Raw genomic sequence first — 18,801 nt, 5'->3', positions numbered from 1 at the left:
ATTCGTGTAAGCAGGTAGAGGCCGCAATCAGTTTTTGGCAGTGAATTTTATATAACCTTTATTTATTCAGTTAAAAAAAATCTAATTAACATTAAAAATGTCTTTTGTAAGAGTAAGTTGGCCAAGAGGACTGCGGAAATGGCAGCAAATATTACAATAGTTCTGTAAAAATATTTTAAGTGAGGATAAAGGACCGGATTGGTTATAATGTAAGTACAATAAAACAGAGTTATAAAGACACTTGAAACACAGATCATTTTGTAATTCTATATGTAACCCCTTTGTAAACCGTGTTCACCAAGTCTATTTACCAACATACATAAAGATATTACATGTAAAAATACACAGAAACACTGGAAATCAGTTTTTGGAAGGCAATCACTTTTTGGCACAACAAATGAAAGGGGGTAGCGAAGAAAAAGTGGGAGACAGACAGTAGACAGGAGTTCCTAGTGGCTAGGTGGTAAAGGAAAATGCTTATGAGACTGGAGACTACGCTGGAAAGGATGTGCAGCAGTTTGGATGGTTAAGAATAAAGATGGAAATATACTTATCAGTGAAAGAGTGTATTGAGATGACAGAAGGAGTTTGTTTAAGAGCTTTGCGGAAAGTTAGTGAATCAGTTGGTTGGGTTCATGGTCAGGGTGGGTTTACATCAGGGATCTGCTCTGAGACCCTTCTTGTTTGTAATGGTGATGGACATTTTGACATATGAGGTAAGCCAGGAGTATCTGTGGACTATAATGTTTGCAGATAACATTGTGATCTGTAGTGAAAGTATGAAGCAGATAGAAGAGAGCCTGGAGAGAGAAGAGGAAAGTTAACAGAGCAAGATAGAATACATGCATATGAATGAGAGGAATAAAGCTATAACAGTGAAGCTGCAAGGAGCACAAACAAGAAAGAAAGAAAGCAAAGTTTTGCTTGAAAACAGCTTTAAAACCTAAATTCACAGAAGTGTGGCAAATCCACCGAAAATGCTTAAAACAACCCACCTAGAACATACCTTGGGGGAAAAATGCTATACACCAAAGAGAACAACTACTGTTTAAAAAGAAAACAGCAGTCACACCAGATACTGATTTTTATATTTTTTTAATAAGGAGTTTTATTTGCCATAAGCTGTTTGTGAAAATATTTTGACTGTACACCCACTTGAAATGGTTTTACACGGTTTCTTTTCCACAAAATTCACAATCTACGTTCCAGATGGCCATCTCAACCCCCCACAACAGACCCACCTACGATTAATCCACACCCTGCTGGTTATGACAAATGGTTAACACTGACATGCAGAAAGTAGGTGCAAAGAAACACTACATATGGCAGGCAGGGAATAGAAAAGAAAAATTAAGTAATTTAATAAAACCACCTTGGCCATAACAAAAAGGTTCAGAAAAAAACCACAAAAAATTAGCAAGAAAAGATTCAAAGACAACAAATGTATCCAATATTATTTTTTGAACTACTTGCTTACATTTAAATATCTACACTTATTTATTATATACTTAGTTTGAGATATTTGCACATATTTTGCATCACACAGTGTTGTTTTTGTGTATGCTTATAAGTCATGTTGTCATACATAGAAATGCTGTTACTCTAAAAAATTAAAAGAGCATCTGGGTCTCAAATGTACTCAGTATGGTTTGGTAAGCTGGTAAGTGTTTACAGAACAAATATTAAATGACCTGCTAGTATAGTGCTCCCAAACAATCACTAGCATGCTGGTACTGTGTGTGTTTTAATGAAGCCTACAGGTTATTATTTGCCTTTCTTTTGTCAAAACAGAAGACCTACTGAATAAAACAGTAAATTTCTTTAGGAAAGGTTATAAAACTGCAAAGTATTCCCAGGTTTGATTGGATTAGAATTAAGTTCATTAAGTGTGTTCCATCCTCAGTTCATTACATACTGGGTATGCAGATAATTAAATTGTTTGTTAGTAAGGGAAACATACTGATAGATAGTCAGATAGTGTAATTACAAACAAACTCACACAACTTTTTACATGTAAAAAATTTATTACTCAAGAGAAAAAAATTTCTATGAAACAGATTATGAAGAAAAATATTTTTTCTTTGCTTTGATAAAAAATCCTTTTCTACAGACATCTGTGCAGTGTGGTCTAGAATTTACAGCTGCTTTCAATTTCTATTAGGGATGCACCAATTCCCAGCTCATGCTAAAATTGATAACACAACAAATTGACCAACGGCTGGTGTAGAGAGTAATGTTTTTTTCTTATTTAATTCCCTCTTCTGTGCAATGAGACCAAAAATCTTCAGTATAAAAAACCCTGCTTCCATCATCTTATTGTTGAATAAGCAGAAATTAAATCATAAAATGTATGAAACAGGCTGAAAACTGGATTCACATGAACCACAAAAAATGATGCATTCCGAATTTCAACACTTAAATTGCTTTCTCTGTAAAGTACAAACAAGATAGCCTTAAAATAAAAAGGGTACCCAGCAGGACGTCTTCGATCCAAGTCCTCTCCTCTGAGGGCCTGCTTCATTTCATATCCATGAAGCGAATGTCCATGATGAGCAGAGTATGCCTGGGCAGGGGTCTAGGTGCTGGGGAGAGCACCTTCATCACCTGTGCCTGAGTATCTACATGAGTCACCACAATAAAGCCACACACAGGACTCTCCACTATGCCCTTTCTAGCACCTTCATCTCCGTCCTCAGCGCTGCTCACGCTTAGGACGTGGTATGTGAGGTCTCTTCCTGGAGTAACGGGCACCAGTTTTAGCTGTGTGTCATCCTGGGACATTCCCAGTGGCAGGCATGAGTCCGGGATGGATGGAGCGCCAATTTTATAGATGCGAACGTCTGAGAAACGCACTTCGTAAGAAAAGGGGTAGAAGGTGACTCCACGGAAGCCGTAGAAATACTCGCGGATCTTCTCGTCCCGAGTATCCCGCCGACACTCCTTGGAGCGTTCCACCACTCCCCCGGACTTGGGTAGGAGCACAACCCGCACAAAGTGAGGGAGGTCTCTTTTGAGTTCATTGTAGAGCCTTTCATGGTCCAATACCAGAACCACATCCACCTGAAAGGTTGACGCACAGTGGACCAGAGCCTGGTATCCAGAGCCCTTCACCCAGCCACAGGTGTTGATGATGCAGCCTCCTACACTGGCTTTCCTGTTCACTTCACAGCGCTGGGAAAACACCTCAGCCAGGCACGATGTTAGCTGCATGTTGTGACAAAAAGATTTAAATGCTCAACAGGTAAAGACAACGTACGACAAATTTAAAGTTTTGTCTCCAGACTATGTCAGGAAGGGTCTAGACTCTTTCTTTTTTTACCTTGTTGTAAAGTTTGATGTTGGTCCCTGGACTAGTAGAGCCAAAGTGGTAGACCAAAGGAGCCTGGACTGAGAAACCCTCCTCCACGTCCGCTGGACGCTCGATGCAGAGCGCTGACACAGTGCCGGGTACAGACACCTGAAGGAGAAGAATTTTCTTTTACTACTCAAACTGATAACAACTGCATTTTTTAAAATTAAAATTGAGGTCTTTAGATTATCCACAAAAAACAGAAAACCCAAAGCAGATTAAAACAAACAAACAACCCCCCCAAAAAACATTCTAAGATACATGATACCATCTGTGGAAGCACTAATCATGCTGCATCATATGAAGAAAGCCACTTTGTCTGTGTCCCACATAAAACAAATGTCCTGTTCAGCATTGTTCAGATCTTTACAGTTAGCATAGAGTGCAATCAAATGACTAACACAGATACTTTATTAACAGGCATACTGTAATTTACAAACTCTGACCAAACTGCTTCATATGCTATATTACCAACAAAGGCACGAACACCTATCCCCTTATTGTTCCAATAAGTATAGTTATTAGGTGATCCATTCCTAAAAAAAAATACTTGGTATTTTGACACTTTTTTTTGTAATTGTAAACAATTACATGTTTCAGATTAAACAAATTTTAATATTAGACAAAGGTAATCTGAGTAAATTTTAAAAAAAAAAATTGACAATTTCATTTATTAAGGGAAAAAAAGCTATCTAAACTTACCTGTGTGAAAAAGTAATCTGCTCCCTTATTGAATCATCAATTGAATCATTAACTATGATTAACCACATTTTCTGGAAAGCTGAGCTGAATTTTACTGGCCACACCCAGGTCTGATTACTACAAGACCTGTTGAATCAAGAAATATAGATCCTGTATGACAACGTGAAGTGGGCTAAAAGAAATACATTGTGCTACAATCTAAAGAAACAGTTGAGAAACAAACTATCTGACTTCTATGAGTCTGGAAAGGGTCAAATTCATTTTTAAGGCTTTGGGACTGCAAAGTAAACCACAGTGAGAGTCATTAGCCACAAATGGAGAACACTTGGTATATTGGTGAACCTTGCCAGGAGTGGCTGGCCAACCAAAATTACTTCAAGAGTGCATCGATGACTCATCAAGGAGGTCACAAAAGAACCCAGAACAACATCTAAAGAACTGCAGGCCTCATTTGTCTCTGTTAAGGTCAGTGTTTTTGACTTAACAATAAGAAAGTCTGGGCAAAAATGGCATCCATGGAGAAATCAAATGAGAAAACCCCTGCTAAAATGAGAAAACCACTGCTAACCAAAAAGAACACAAAGGCTCATCTCACATTTGGCAATAAACAACTTAATAATCCCCAAGACTTGTGGACTAATGAGAGAAAAGTGGAACTATTTTAATCAGCAGTCAAACATGGTGCTGGTAGTACGATAGTCTAGGGTGCTGTAATTTATGGAACCTCTATGCTCTCTATGAGAAAATCCTGAATGAGGGTGTCGATCAGTTCAAGCGCACTTAGCTTATGCAGTATAACAATGATCCAAAACATGCCACCAAGTCCACCTCTGAATGACTCATAAGAAAACAAAATGAAGACTTTGGTGTGGCCTACTTAAAGCCTGGACTTAAATCAAATTGAGATGCTTGGAAACCCTCCAGTGTGGCTGAATTAAAACTACTGCAAAGAAAAGTGGTCCATAATTCCTCCAAAGTGATCTGAAAGTTATTCCCAGATTTCGCAAATACCTGATTGTAATTTTTTCCTGAAAATGATGGCATAACCAGTCACTAGATTTAGGGGGCAAATACTTTTTTCACACAGGGCCAGGTACGTTTGGATAGTTTTTCCCTTTAATAAATGAAGGGAGGAATTCAGCGCTCTCAATCCTGTGTAGAATTCTTTGTTCTTTACTGCAATGACTTGAATTAACACCAGTGACTGTAAACGACTGAAAGACTAATGTTCTTTTTCTTTGTACAGATATTAAAACAGATGTCAAGATTTTTTTCCAGAACTTGTGCATCTGATAAAACAGAAAAAGCCACATGGGCAGACCAACAGGGGGATCATCACAGCTATAAAGCTAAATAAACAAAGTAGATGCTGTACATGCTTTAGCATCACTTTGCACAAAATCAAGACAGCTGAGTCTGCAGGCTGTGATATGCATATTTTAAATACCAGCCGACTGTTTGATATTTATAATGATAATTCCACTTGATCTTACCCCGCTCTGTCCAACATCCAGTTCCACAAATGTTGGCCTCCTTCCAACCCTCACAGCATAGCTGAGAAGCAGCCGACACACCGTTGACTTCCCAACATCTGTCGGTCCCACCACCATCACCTGAGGGTCGATTTATAATTTAGCATTAATCCAAGAAGCACTCATGGGATCTGATAAGTTACTATATGAAGTAGTTCCCCATTCAAACATACCCTTGGTCCCCTCTCATTGTCACGCTCTGCTTGTTTTCTCATCTGTTCAAGGGCTGCATGTGTGTTTAGGTAGAGCAGCATGGGCGTATCCTTGGACACATAAGCAACCTGCGGTGATGAAAGCAAGATGATGGTATTTGTGGCTTTGTCTTTTTTACCCAAAGTGAAACACACAATGATGCGACTAAATGTAACACAACAGACACATTTAAACTTTCCTAAATCTGCAAGTATTCCCATCCACGTGCTTACCTCTGGCTTCCCATAAAGATTCACACTACAGCCTTGCCAAGTGAAAACTGCAATCTTGGAGCCTGGTCCAAATGTATACTTTTTGTTTCGGTTTAGCTCGGAGCCAAACACCTCAGCCATTCCTGTGAGCAGCTCCAGCTCAACTTGTTCAGCTGCTTCCCCTGACTCCACCTCAAAGCGAAGTTCAGTCTCCTTTTCCAGGTCATACCTGGTGCTGGCCTTTCCAGCTGCTGGAGCATCTTCACTAGTCTTTTCCACCCCCTCTGTTGCCATGACTGTCAACGAGAAACTTTAGGTTGCAGTTGCAATAATTTGGCAGAAGTAGCATGCTGAAAAGAAAAAAGTTACATGCATACATAAAGTGGTAATACAACAAAACATTCCACACAGCTTCTCTAATAAAGCAATGCTTAAAGGAAAGTGTGTTAACACGGATCTTTATTAAGTATTTGCAATTTAAAGTCACAAGCTAACCACTGTAGTTTTACAACTTTTTAATAACACTAATTTTAACTCTAGCATTACTCCTCACATTATTTTTAATTTGGTGTTTTAACATTGTAGGCATAAAAGATAAACTTGATCATACAGAGTAAAAGATGGAATTGTTTAAATACTGTGATGTGATCGGTGTTTTCCCTCTGCAGGATTAGTCAATCTGAGATCATGAGTCATTTTTTGAGCATTTTCTGCTCGACCATTTTCGACTTTCCTAAAAATGTTATGCTCCAAAGTTTGTCCATATATTTTCAACATATTTATTCTTCTAAAAATGTTTTTTATATACGATTCTAAAAGCAATCATAAAATTTAACACAACTCCAGCCCTTCCAGCCGAAGGCCCACGATATTCTGAAATTGAAACACACTTCAGTGATTTTGTCCTAAAACCACGGCGGCGTAATTAATCTAGGCTACCTGTGAAGTGAAACGGATAAGTCAAATGACAAAAACACACCTGATTACGGACAATGATAGGTTCAAGTAAAGTTAAGGGGGAAACCACTTAAATCAACAAACCAGCTAGCGGAGCCACGGCTAAATCGACCTTTCTAAGATTAGCAAAGGTCTAATCACTGCTTACAAACCCGCCCAGATGATTCTCGCAACGTCAAGCAAAAGTCTAAAACGTATTAATTTGTAATATATAAAAGTTACGCACCAATTTCAAGACTTATTGTAGAAAGAAATCGGTCCCGTGCTCATGAGGAACCGTTGACTTGCCTGGTCGCCGGACAATGACGTCACATCCTGGCGATTATTCAAACAAAATGTTCGTCTGCCAAAAACGGAAGACTTTGAATCATTTTTGTGTGTCTGCTATCCTTGTTTATATTTAAGGCAAAAACAAAACAAGCAACATTTCGCAAACACTTGGCAGACGATCACGTTTTCGGTGTCATTGTGCGACGTCCTCACAACGCGACTTGTTTATATTAGCTTGGCATGTGACACAAAATTCATTGTAGCTTCTACCTTGTGACAGGAATGTTTTGGGGAATTTTTTTCTGAATCAAAATGGCTTGATATCATTTACACAAGAGACATTTGACAGATTATAGATTACAGACAGATTAACAAATCTTCCTCTTTCGGCTGCTGCCTTTTGGGGTCGCCACAACGGATCGTGTCTCCAACTCACTCTATCCCTAGCATCCTCCGTTTTCACGCAAACCCTCTGCATGTCTTCCCTCACTACCTTCTCTGTGGTCTTGCTCTTTCCTCCTGTTTGGAAACGCCACATTGAACATACTTTATCCAATGTACCCATTGCACATGTTCAAACCATCTCAGCCTTTCCTCTCTTTGTCTCCAAACTGCTTAACCTCAGCTGTTCCTCTGATATACTCATTTCTTAAGGCCAACAAGTGATTTAAAACTTTTTAAATACCAGCAACCATTTTTAGCAAATATTTGCAATCACGTTTTGGAAGATGACTTTTTTGCACAAGACTAAGACCAGAGCCCTCAAATTACTAATTAAGGGCATTGCTTAGGTGAATGCAATTGCACAACCTTCTAAAATATGCTACAAGGTGCTTTGTCAGCTGTTTAAAACTATTAACCCTATCAATTAGTAACATGTACTTTATTTGCCAAGACTTGCAATATGTTGTTAATAATAAATAAATGCTAATAGTGGTTGTATAGTATTGAGTCAATTAAAAACATTGCTACACTTTCTGAATGCATGTGAGGATTAATGTGTTTCAACATACAAAATTTATCTCTAGTTTTTTTCTCCACACTTGGTTCCTGAATCAAAATAAGAAAAACTTTCCATAATAACAGCTGAGTGTTTGGATAGTTGTAACAAAACACACACAATTACCCCAAAAAAGATTTTATTTATCAAAAAAAAAAAAATAGACATAAAACCACAACTGAACGTTTGTGAAACACAACAGTAAACAGCAGTAATGTGTCAGAGAAAGACTTTGGCTCCACTAAGCTCCACTAGGTGTCACCATGCACCCAGAAGATGGCAGCAGTTAGAGCATGGCTCATCAGAGGAGGGACTGAGAACATCTCCTTGGTCACTTCTCATCATTTTTGCTTCCACTGGCTGCATCTCCTGAATGTTGGGCTGCAAATAACATGGGGAAAGTTTTGTTAAAAAGACACTTATACACAACTGTTGTTCACTGAACAGCTGCATTGCAATTCATATTGAAGGCATTTTGACTTGATTCTATTTACAAAGCTACATGAGTTACCAGTTTACTGTGAATAAGAAGTAAAGTTGCATTTTCTTATTTTCTATCTGTTTTTTATGCATTCATTATTCAGTCAAACTGCTTTGCCAAACCTACACTTGGTGTCTAAGCCTTCAGAGCCTCCTGCAGAGCAGAAACTACCACATCAGGCTGTGGAAACTTCAGCTTACGAGGTGGGCCCTTCTTTATTCCAGTCCACAGAGATGTTTCTTTAGGAATTGGGAAGAAAGGGTCATTTGTATCATTTTTTTTTTTTTTTTTTTTTTTACAATGAAAGATCCATATTGCTGAGTAAATCCTGTTTACCTTTGCCTCCGTCCAGCAGAGTGATCTCGAAGCTGTTCCTGCGAGGTTTCTCAGGGTTGAGGACCACAGTCAGTTCAGGGTGGGCAGCCAGGACGGCGGATTTCACCTCCTCAGCATTACGCCCGTACACTCGTCAGCTTTTACTGCCAGAAGTAACACATCAAGATTACACCTTTTTGCAGATTTTAAGAGTTGAGTTACACAGTGAACTGTGATGTTATCCATTTTGGTTCTGGTTCAATAATAATATAAACAGATTTCATGAGAACTATTGTTTTTTTTCCACCTAATCAATGCATTCACTTCTGATACTTAAACACTTTGATTTTTATTTTTAATTAAGTATTTTAAAATGGTGGCTATATTTACTCACTTTAAATAAACGCAATTAGCATTTCCTTCACCACTGATTATAATGTGATTCTTTTTTTTTTTCTTTACCAGTGTTCAATGACCACCCTGAGGCCTTCCTGGCTGCTTTCATCCTCTCCTCTGCCCTTCTTTTCCTCCACTGAGGGTTTCTCCTCCTCTGCTTGAACTTCTGCTTTCCGCTTCTTCCCACCACGACCTACAAACACACATGCGTAGTTTTGTGTTTGGCTAGTTCTTGAATTTGTGCCTCCCTATCTCATTTATCCTCCGTCCTTTTGTCCATGACCCAGAATTCAATCAGGCCGCACAATACTGAATGGAAAATTTCTAAAAACATCAATAGGACAGAGGAGACGGTGACAGAGACAGCCTGCACAAGAAGCTACAATTGAGGACTCAAGGGTGTATCTTTAGTCAAAAGTCAAATTCAAAATTCACAATCAAAAGGCCAGTGATGCACAATGTGCAAGTGAAGTATGTAGGCAAAAGAAGTCAATTTCCCAGAAGAAAAAATACATGCAGTTCATCGATTTACTTGATCCTTTGCAAGTAGCTGGCTCCTGTTGCTTCCCTTGCCATGGTTAAATAAAACCATAGGCCCCTTCCTGGTGCATGCTGGTCCTATGCCCACCCACCTACTTATTTAGCCTGAGGTGTCTTTGGCCTTACTAGAGTCTTACAAAAGCCAAAGATAAAGCAACCATCCATCCACCATCTCCTTCTGCTTATTCAGCTCAGGATTGCAGTCGGGCAGCAAGACTCCCAGCTCAAATAGGGCGACATGGAGTTTACACTGTGGGCAGATCGTCAGTTTGTCACAGAACTCGAGTACAAAATAATTTCGGATGCAGCTGTGCTACATGTCATATTTAATGTATAACCTTATAAAATGAAGTAAAGAGGTCTGTTTTATAAATGGCTAATGCTCCAACTCCTCCTGTCATGCCCTTGGTGGGAGGAGAGTGAGTAGAGGAGGACTCGGGCACGTGCAAGCTGAGAAGTTTCATAACCCAACAGAGTAGTAATAATAATGACCCATTTAATGAGTCGTTGCATAATAAACATGGTCAGAAAGGTCAGCGCGCCGACTCCTGCTACATTTAACGAGTTTAGAAAGTGAATAATGTAAATATCTTCGCAGTTACTACTTTGCTCCGGTGGATGTAGCCATTCAGCTAAATGACCTACAAAGACAGGCTGAAACAGTCATGGGGATGATAACCGCTGGATCAAAATGGTACAACCGTCTTCCTCCTCAGACAAACTCCGTTACAGCTTTTGTTGTAGAAAAAAATTACGGTATTGTTTACATTCCTATAACACACACCCACCTGCTTTGGACGCCATTGCTGTTACAAAACTTTGGCGCGCGCATGTCGACTGTACCAATATATTTGGGAAGGGGGTTCCAGTTTGGCTGGGCGAAACCATTAATAGGAAGTTTTCTGAGCATGAATGAAAATGATATCTATCGTTATTATTTCTAATGTGTTAATATAATTACTGTAATTTAACTAAAACTGCATTTAAAGAAAAATGCAAACCGTTTGTTAAACACATACAGCATTCGCATAAGTGTTCTTTCATTATCTTTGTATGTACCTATAAATGAACAGGAATACATGGTGTTTGTATGGTGACAACACACTTAAGCATATAAAGTTAAAGCAGTGAATGTCTGTTACCTGATTTAAAGGGTTATGTGTGTTCCTGCCTGAGTAAATTAAACATATTTTTTGTGTTTCTCGGTCCTGCTGATTTACATTTAGAAAAAGGTCAAAAGTGCAACACAGTGATGGTTACCATTGTTGCTTTGCAGAAAGAATGTCCAGTGTTTGAATTGAGCAATCTCCAGCCTCCCAAAGTGCAAAAACATGCATTGGGTTAAGTTAATTAGACTAACTGGCGATTCTAAATTGGCTGTAGGCGTAAATGTGAATATGAATGGTTGATTGTATCTCCATTTTAGCCCTGCAATAGATTGGCAATCTGTGAAGGGTGTACCCTGCCTCTACCAAGGACAACTGGGATGGGCTTCAGACCCCCTGTGACCATAATAAAGAAAGTGGATGGACAGAAAAAAAACATGATTTATTGTTGTATCAAGTCATCCAGTTGAACACAGCAAAATTAACTTGCACAAAACAATTAAGTGTTTTGCTAGAGTAAGTAAAAAACCTAAAAAGTAACAAAGAAAATCTCTAATTTACCAAAACACATATAAAAACATCATTAGCATCATTATGCACCACCAGATGACCTCATGTGTGCAGAAGATGACAACAGTTGGCACTTGACTCATCAGAGGAGGGACTGAGAACATCTCCTTGGTCCCTCCTCATCATTTTGCTTCCACTGGTCACATCTCCTGAACGCTGGGCTAAAACATAAACATTGGACAGGAATAGTCAGTTCTTTCCAATAAACACAGGCAAAGCACATTTTCATCAACAGCTCAGCGTAGCCTGAGGTTTTCCACAAATAATATGCATGGATGTTTGCCTCAAAATAAAATAATTATAAAAGAAGAAATATCTACAACTTGTTTCAACTGACAGCCAGATTAAATTAGGGGGAACGTACATCTCTTACTTAATCTGTAGCTGATGTTTTCTGTGCAACAGCTTTGACAAACTTTGGCATCCGCTCAGCTTTCAGAGCTTCCTGTAGAGCAGCAACTACTACATCAGGCTGAGGAAACTTCAGCCTAGCAGGTGGACCCTTCTTTATTCCAGTCCACAGGCATGTTTCTTTAGGAATCAGAGAAAAGAGGAACAATGTAATTTAGAAGATTGCAAGTAGAAAATATTTTTGATGTGAACATGGTAATCCAAAGCAAGTCCTGTGATAAGTGAAAAACCAAATCACATGCTTAACAATCCCTGTACAGTCGATATAGCTACTATAAACATTAATATTTTCCCTGTGCAACACTAAAATGGGTGGATTAATCTTGGATTTTCCTTTTCATCTTCCTAACCTTTGTCTCCATCCATAAGAGTGATCTCGAAGCTCTTCTTGCGGGGTTTCTCAGGGTTGAGAATCACAGGCAGTGCAGGACAGGCAGCCAGGAAGGCAGATTTCACCTCCTCAGCATTATGCCTATACACTCGTCAGCTTTTACTGCAGGAAGCAACAGGTAAACTATAAGGTAGCCGTCTGTGCAGGCGCATAAGGTGCTTTTATTAGAAAAGTACATTTAAGAAAGTACTAAGCCCAAGGACAACTTTGAATGCAAAAGAGAAAATACTTTCTTTCTTTATAGTAAAGAATTATACTTGATTTTACTTTATTTATTAGTCATAAAAAAAATTGGATAACATAGAATACTGTTGTAGAATCTAAACAGACAATTTACTGTTTAAGTACCACTTTGTAGATGAAATACTCAGTTGCATTTGTTATTGTTAAAAGTAATCTTTTTCAATCAAGCACCCGCACACCTCACGACCCTGACATAGATAAGCAGAACAGAATGGATGGATGTTTTTTATACTGTAAAATGGATTATAAGATTATATGACCTAGTCAACAGCAGCTGATTTTTTTTAAACTGAAATTTCAGAAGGAAAAACTAAAAATGAATAAACCATATAATAAGTAGTGAGTGGACTCAGTGGACAACAGCAGTGGTTGATCTGGGTATTTACTACACCGCTTATAACCATGTGATTAGTGTATTCACCAGTGTTCAATGACCACTCTTTTGCCTTCCTCCTCTCCTCGCTCCTTCTTCTTCCCTGCTGGTGTTTGCTGCTCCTCTGCCTCCGCTTTGCGCTTCCTCCCTCGACGACCTGAACAGCGCACGTGCTGTTACGTGATGGTTTCATAACACAAACGGGCTTGCATTGAGTTGCAGAATGTAATGTTGGATAAGGCAGGGGAGTGAACTTAACCTGCTACATTATTAAATGCTCAGACATTTCATGTAAATACGTTAAAAAAAGAGCGCAAAATGTAAACATTTGACCAACTTTCTCCTGCTGATTTTAACTCCGCAGATAAATTCCAATCCAAACCGGACAGCTGCTGTAGCTATAGACTGTATAACACAGCGTGCAGTGTGTGTGTAAGATCTGGAAACAAACTTATCTCAATGCTGCAGTGTGGCATTTAGGATTCACACACCTACCTGCTTTCGGCGCCATCGCTGTTACAAAAGCTTTTAGCTAGAGGTGGGTGGATCGACACAAATTTTGATCGTATCGATACCAGTGCTGGTACTGGCATCGGCTCGATACTAGTGCAACTGGATTCATACTTTGTTTTACCCCCTAAGTTCAGTGTGTAGTAGTGGTGTGCGGATCGATACTGAAATATCGATTCTTCCGATACCAGCAATTTATGTTCTAGAATCTATTCTCATATTATAATATCGATATTTTAGTACTCTGGGGTAAATTTGTAGTTTTTCCATTAAAATGAATGCAGTGGAAAGAAACTATATCATTCGGATCGTCTAATTTGGAAGGAACTACTTCCTCTTACGCCTTTCATAGTCATATGCGAAATACGGCTGTATAAATGTGTCGCAGCCCCTGGCGTGCACACTCACAACAATGGTTGAGCGCTAACAGAGTCATGTGTGGACGTGTTTTACCTCCACAAACAGCCAAGACGCGGTTTGTGTTATATGTGGCAAGACAGTGAGGTGTTGTGGCAACACCACTGACAGGTGAGGGAGAGGGGCAGGTGCTGCTAGGGCTAGACAGACGTCTCTCGCGGAGTTCATAGTGCTGCAGGCAGGCAACATGCTCAAATAGCTCACAACTTCAGTTTTTTTTTAAAAATTTCTATATGATTATTCTGCATTATTAAGCAATAAAAACAAGTTGTCTGATGTCCTCTAATCATTATGAAGCAATATGGTTATGTTATTATTACAAAATACAATGAATGAAATACAATGAAACATTAAGTTTTTGTACAGAATATCGCTATCGGATCAGTATCGCCGATACCACCCTGAATTTTACTTGGTATCGGATCGGAAAGGAATCAGTGGTATTGCACATCACTAGTGTGTAGCCCACTAAATTGTGTTAAAAATGATTGTTATTATTATTCAAACCTCAAACGTGCACTAAAATGTCTGAGCCCTTTTGTGTTGCCTGTCATTGTGTTATTTTGTTTATCTCTACTCACTCTGTAATAGCTTCTCATATTGTAAATCAGCAGATCCTCACTTTGCCACCATAAAAGAAAATATCTGAACTTCCTACTGCTTACATTTTTTTTAAACAAATGCTTAAAAAAGGGTCCTCTGTAGCATTTATACTTGGGAAGGAGTGCAAGTGTTAGGCTAGGTTTAAAGGTAAGAACTGTTTGGTGACACTTTATAAACTGCAAATTTAAAGCTTGCGTGTGATGTCATCACTTCAATCACAGACTGGACATTCCTGCGAAACAAACAAAGATATACTAACTTTGTGTTATTCAAGTGTCGCGTATAAAATCCTGGGTAGTTTGTTTGGGATAAAGAGGTCAGCTTGTCGTACTGTGGTGGATTTATTGTAAAGAACTGCACTGAACTGCTGCGCAGTATCTGTGGTGCCCATGGTCAGTGTTGGTTTACATCAGCTGTAATAGACTAATTAACAATTAAGATAATGATGATGATCATTCACTCTATAAATGGAAGTCAGCTGAGATAGCTGTGAAACATCTTCTGACATCTGGTTGAATTCAGTTGTGTACAGCCACAAAGAGCAGCTGGTCAGCTGAACACAGCCTTTACACCAAGTAAATCTACTGAAGCTCATATTAAAAATTATTGTGAGTAGTTTTTCTTTTCCCCGTGCTGACCCACTACACATATCTTAGGATTTTCCCATTCCCATTTTCCCATCAATGTAGCAACAGAACATTTTTTAAAATGATCTATCTGTGCTTATGTCCCACAGAACAGATTCAAGCTGAGTACATTCATTAGAATTAGAATTATTATATTAATACTGCACAAGGTTCAGTTACCTTAGTACAAAAATGTTTGGTAGAATTTTCCTTCAAGGAGCTATTTTTTACTTTCTTACTTTGAGTACATTTCAGAGGCTGTACTTTTGCCACCTCTGCTCCCTGTGTTTTCTCTCCATGTCCCTCGTGTGCAGCTCTGTATTTTTGATGTTTTTTGGACTTCGTTCAAATAGTACATCTTCTACAGTTGGCTGGTCATTAGAGCATTGTTTATGTACAATGATCCATACAATGTGCAATGAGCGGCTCAGCAGGTCTAGTTGCTCAGTGGATAAGACAAAGAGGCTTAAGACATGTAACAGATTTGCTGTTTTTTTAATTAAATAAAAGCTTTTAAATTGTTTCATGCAATGAACAAATTTAAATAACTAATCTATGGCTACAGATCTCTGGCTCAGCCTACTGAGCTGTCTGAGCCGTAGATAAAGTGTTGGGACCCAAGTTGATTTACTTTTTGGACTCGTATTTGCGTCATCCCGTTCTGCTAAAACCTGCAAAGTTTTTTATTAAATCCACTTTTCTGGCTCTTCCAGAGAAAGCTCTTCCTGTTATCCTTTGTAAACAGGGAGACAGATGAATGCGGGTCCCAAGGGCTCGTGTCCCATATTCTCTAATAATTTTGTACGATTCCCAAATGTGGACTCGTGCGGGATGGCTGAGAGACGGCTTCCAAATCAAACAAGAAGAAAAGTGAGAGAAAAACCCTGCAGAGCACCAGACGGATGTGTTTGCCTACTCCAAAGTCAGGAGCAAATATGGTGTTACCGGAATAGCAGTGTCACTCACAGTGGCTCTGGAAGTTATATTTTTGGGCACATATAAATCAATTGTCAAAAGGACGTCACAAGTTGCGTCTGTGCCAAAAAACATGGGCTATACAGGCTCCCAGTGGGAGGCAGAGTGACTGACTCACGACAACTGCTCATCTAATCACTGTGCTTTTGTTCTCCTACTTACAACAAACTCAAGACTCACACTTCTTGGGTTTTACTCTTGTTGTCTTTGTCATACGATGACATCTTTCACTCTTTCTGAATCAGATCAGGCTGAGGAAAAAAAAAAAGAAGCATGCATCAAATCTTGAGTGCTTCTTTGGCTTCCAGCAGGCTCTCTGTGCAGCCTGTCACAGTATATTTTTAGCTGTCTGCGTAAATGTTCAGAAGAGTGGACAGATCTTCAGACAGATGTGCCCTGTCGTCACCCCGCTCTCCTCTTTTTGCTTCTAAGTGACTCAAGGCCGGACGCACAGGGCAGCAAGCCTAATCGCATAAATTCTCATGCATGTTCATGGATATTTCTGTGCATGCACACACAAGCAGAGGAGCAGTGCCAGAAGGTTGACGTTTCATTCATGAATCCAATTCTTATTTATGGCTGCATCTTATTTTTCTGACTTCTAACCTCTTCAGCTGTCAAAGCTCTATTATGGCACTTAACTAATCTGTGTCTGTCTCTTTATACTGCAAAACGCAGACAGTACAACTTTGATGAACCTAAGATATTCAACAAATCGATGCAGTCAGTCAGATGTGAAAATGACTTATCAGTTCTATCTTTGCACACAGGGTTTTACTGTGACAAAAATTCTCTGTAGTTTCTTTGTTTCAAGTTTAATGAAAACTAAGAGCAGGGATGCCAAACATAAGGCCTGGTCCCAAAATGTGCCTGCGGTGACTGTTATTAAATTTATTTATGAAACCGCCTTTTTTTATGTGGATATACTACATATGTAGCATGCATTACATTGTTTAGTAAATAATTATTTAGATGTTTAGCAACATACATAAACATACATAAAGTGAACACAAGTTTGTTTTCCAAAAATAAATAATACTTAATAATAGTTGGGCAGCCTACTGATTAGCTACCGTAACACTCGAGTGCGTTTAACTATACTGGTAATGTGTGATTATGACCTCAGCTAAGAAACTCAGACAAGAGTAGCATGAGAGATGTTTACTTTGATTACATAAACATTATGTAGGAGTCGATAATAGATAATAGATATTTATTTGTAAATAACTGGGCACGAATAACCTGAGCTTCTTCTATAATAATATAGTATAGTATATTTCTAACTAACTAGGTAATACTCCCTTTAAAGATATAACACGTTTTGGGGTCAACCTGAAACAACGACAAATGCGAAATGTAAAACTGAGATCAGAGGTCAAATATAAAATGACATTTGGACGTTTGGAGTACCCATATACCAGTATTAATACCTGAATGTTTCCAATACAGTCAAAGGCAGCAGAATTTCAAGTAAAGTTTTAAATATAAAAGACATTTTATGAATGTTTGACATTATTTAACTTTGAAAAAGATCATAATAACATGATATTTAGAATATATGTTGTCAATAAAAAGGCAGTAAGAAATATTTTGATAAACTGCTTTATACAGAAGCCTTAGTTTCTAAAATATAAGGCGTTCTGTCAATTTCTGACTATTAACTCGTTAAGTTGTCCTTAAAAACTTTGGTGGATGTAAACCAAATTTTAATAGAATTTTTTCCATGACCCTACTCCACACCCCAACAAATTTTTATGAGAATTCATTCAAAACTTTTGGAGCTGTCGTGTTTTAAGGAGAGAACTATTACGTCCTTGGCTGAGGTAATCGTGCTCGAGTTCTGAAGGGTTAGGGTCAGGGTCTAACAAAAAATTATCAGTACTTTACATTTTACATCCACAAGAAGCTAGTATAGGTTATCAACAAAAAGGTCTTGGGTTCAAATTTCTGTGTTGGAGTTTGTGCACTCTGTTGGTGTTAATGGGACTGGCAGCCTGTTTGCGGTGCACTCCTCCTCTTGCACCCATGATCCAGAACTTGATAAGGGAAAGAATTTATAGTAAAGTATGGATTTTATACCTTATGCAGTATTTTTGTTTTGTTTGTTTCTTTTTTAAAGTAAAATCATGTGCTGTGCAGCAGCTTTTGGACCCAGTATGGAGGAGAGGGAAAAATGTGAACTCAAAAACCGCTTTGATGCACAAGCTTTTTCAAAATCTCAAACACACAAATTGAAGGAAGCGCTGGAGTCAGGAATACAAAACAATAGAAATCTGGGGTAAACCATGGAGGGGAAAGACACATTAAGGCTATTTTCAAACAATTTTAAAACAGTGAGAGAGATTATTCACAAGTTGTTAGAGAGTTATCTCTGGGATGCTACACAAGTGCATAACATCCAATCTTCCCAGCAGTGGACGTCCCAGCAAACTCACCCCAAAGCCAAAGAAACTGTAAAACCCCCAATAGTTACATGTGAGACCCCACAGGCATCAGTTATAGGCAGAATTTAGAAAAAAGACTGAACAAGAATAGTTTGTTTGTTTTAGCCCCAATAAACATATTCTAGAAACATAGTTTTATGTTAATAATATATTATTTGTACAGTAACATAGATAGGGAGCACATAA

At 38.6% G+C, this 18,801-nt stretch overlaps 2 protein-coding genes and 1 pseudogene across 7 annotated transcripts; all 3 read right to left on the bottom strand.

Moving 5' to 3' along the window:
• Nucleotides 1-2,004: 2,004 nt before the first annotated feature.
• clp1 (cleavage factor polyribonucleotide kinase subunit 1) lies at nucleotides 2,005-7,401 on the bottom strand. Of its 2 annotated transcripts, none has more exons than XM_085178629.1 (6): nucleotides 7,171-7,401; nucleotides 6,009-6,283; nucleotides 5,757-5,864; nucleotides 5,545-5,664; nucleotides 3,320-3,457; nucleotides 2,005-3,204 (listed from the first exon to the last, which is right to left on the bottom strand). In XM_085178629.1, exons 2-6 carry the CDS (start codon nucleotides 6,279-6,281, stop codon nucleotides 2,518-2,520), a joined length of 1,326 nt encoding a protein of 441 aa, XP_085034755.1. In that variant the 5' UTR covers nucleotides 6,282-6,283; nucleotides 7,171-7,401; the 3' UTR covers nucleotides 2,005-2,517. The 2 variants fall into 2 exon arrangements, with proteins under 2 accessions (XP_085034755.1, XP_085034746.1); XM_085178620.1 differs by having other exon boundaries at nucleotides 6,009-6,337; nucleotides 7,171-7,400.
• Nucleotides 7,402-8,362: 961 nt separating this feature from the next.
• On the bottom strand, nucleotides 8,363-10,808 carry LOC146524724 (selenoprotein H-like). Of its 3 annotated transcripts, none has more exons than XM_085178679.1 (5): nucleotides 10,735-10,808; nucleotides 9,473-9,599; nucleotides 9,032-9,174; nucleotides 8,818-8,934; nucleotides 8,363-8,595 (listed from the first exon to the last, which is right to left on the bottom strand). In XM_085178679.1, the coding sequence occupies exons 1-4, from the start codon at nucleotides 10,748-10,750 to the stop codon at nucleotides 8,831-8,833; spliced, it is 390 nt and encodes a 129-aa protein (XP_085034805.1). In that variant the 5' UTR covers nucleotides 10,751-10,808; the 3' UTR covers nucleotides 8,363-8,595; nucleotides 8,818-8,830. The 3 variants fall into 3 exon arrangements, with proteins under 3 accessions (XP_085034805.1, XP_085034796.1, XP_085034813.1); XM_085178670.1 differs by having other exon boundaries at nucleotides 8,822-8,934; XM_085178687.1 differs by lacking the exon at nucleotides 10,735-10,808 and adding an exon at nucleotides 10,592-10,713 and having other exon boundaries at nucleotides 8,822-8,934.
• Nucleotides 10,809-11,016: 208 nt separating this feature from the next.
• LOC146524723 (selenoprotein H-like) lies at nucleotides 11,017-13,641 on the bottom strand (annotated as a pseudogene). Of its 2 annotated transcripts, none has more exons than XR_014877043.1 (5): nucleotides 13,536-13,641; nucleotides 13,089-13,197; nucleotides 12,384-12,526; nucleotides 11,996-12,153; nucleotides 11,017-11,783 (listed from the first exon to the last, which is right to left on the bottom strand). The product of XR_014877043.1 is annotated as a selenoprotein H-like, transcript variant X2 (transcript). The 2 variants fall into 2 exon arrangements; XR_014877042.1 differs by having other exon boundaries at nucleotides 11,018-11,783; nucleotides 11,987-12,153.
• Nucleotides 13,642-18,801: the final 5,160 nt, after the last annotated feature.

This window comes from Neolamprologus multifasciatus, chromosome 2 (assembly GCF_963576455.1).
Source record: "Neolamprologus multifasciatus chromosome 2, fNeoMul1.2, whole genome shotgun sequence".
Taxonomy (NCBI): domain Eukaryota; kingdom Metazoa; phylum Chordata; class Actinopteri; order Cichliformes; family Cichlidae; genus Neolamprologus; species Neolamprologus multifasciatus.
The sequence above is the reverse complement of the archived record's forward strand: the minus strand, read 5'-3'. Positions and strand labels throughout refer to the sequence as shown.

Coding starts and splice junctions, on each gene's coding strand:
- clp1 (XM_085178629.1), bottom strand. CDS start 6,281: ATGGCAACAGAGGGGGTGGAAAAGACTAGTGAAGATGCTCCAGCAGCT. Junction 5,665..5,756: donor ACAATGAGAGGGGACCAAGG/GTATGTTTGAAT, acceptor ATCGACCCTCAG/GTGATGGTGGTGGGACCGAC. Junction 3,205..3,319: donor ACATCAAACTTTACAACAAG/GTAAAAAAAGAA, acceptor CACAACATGCAG/CTAACATCGTGCCTGGCTGA.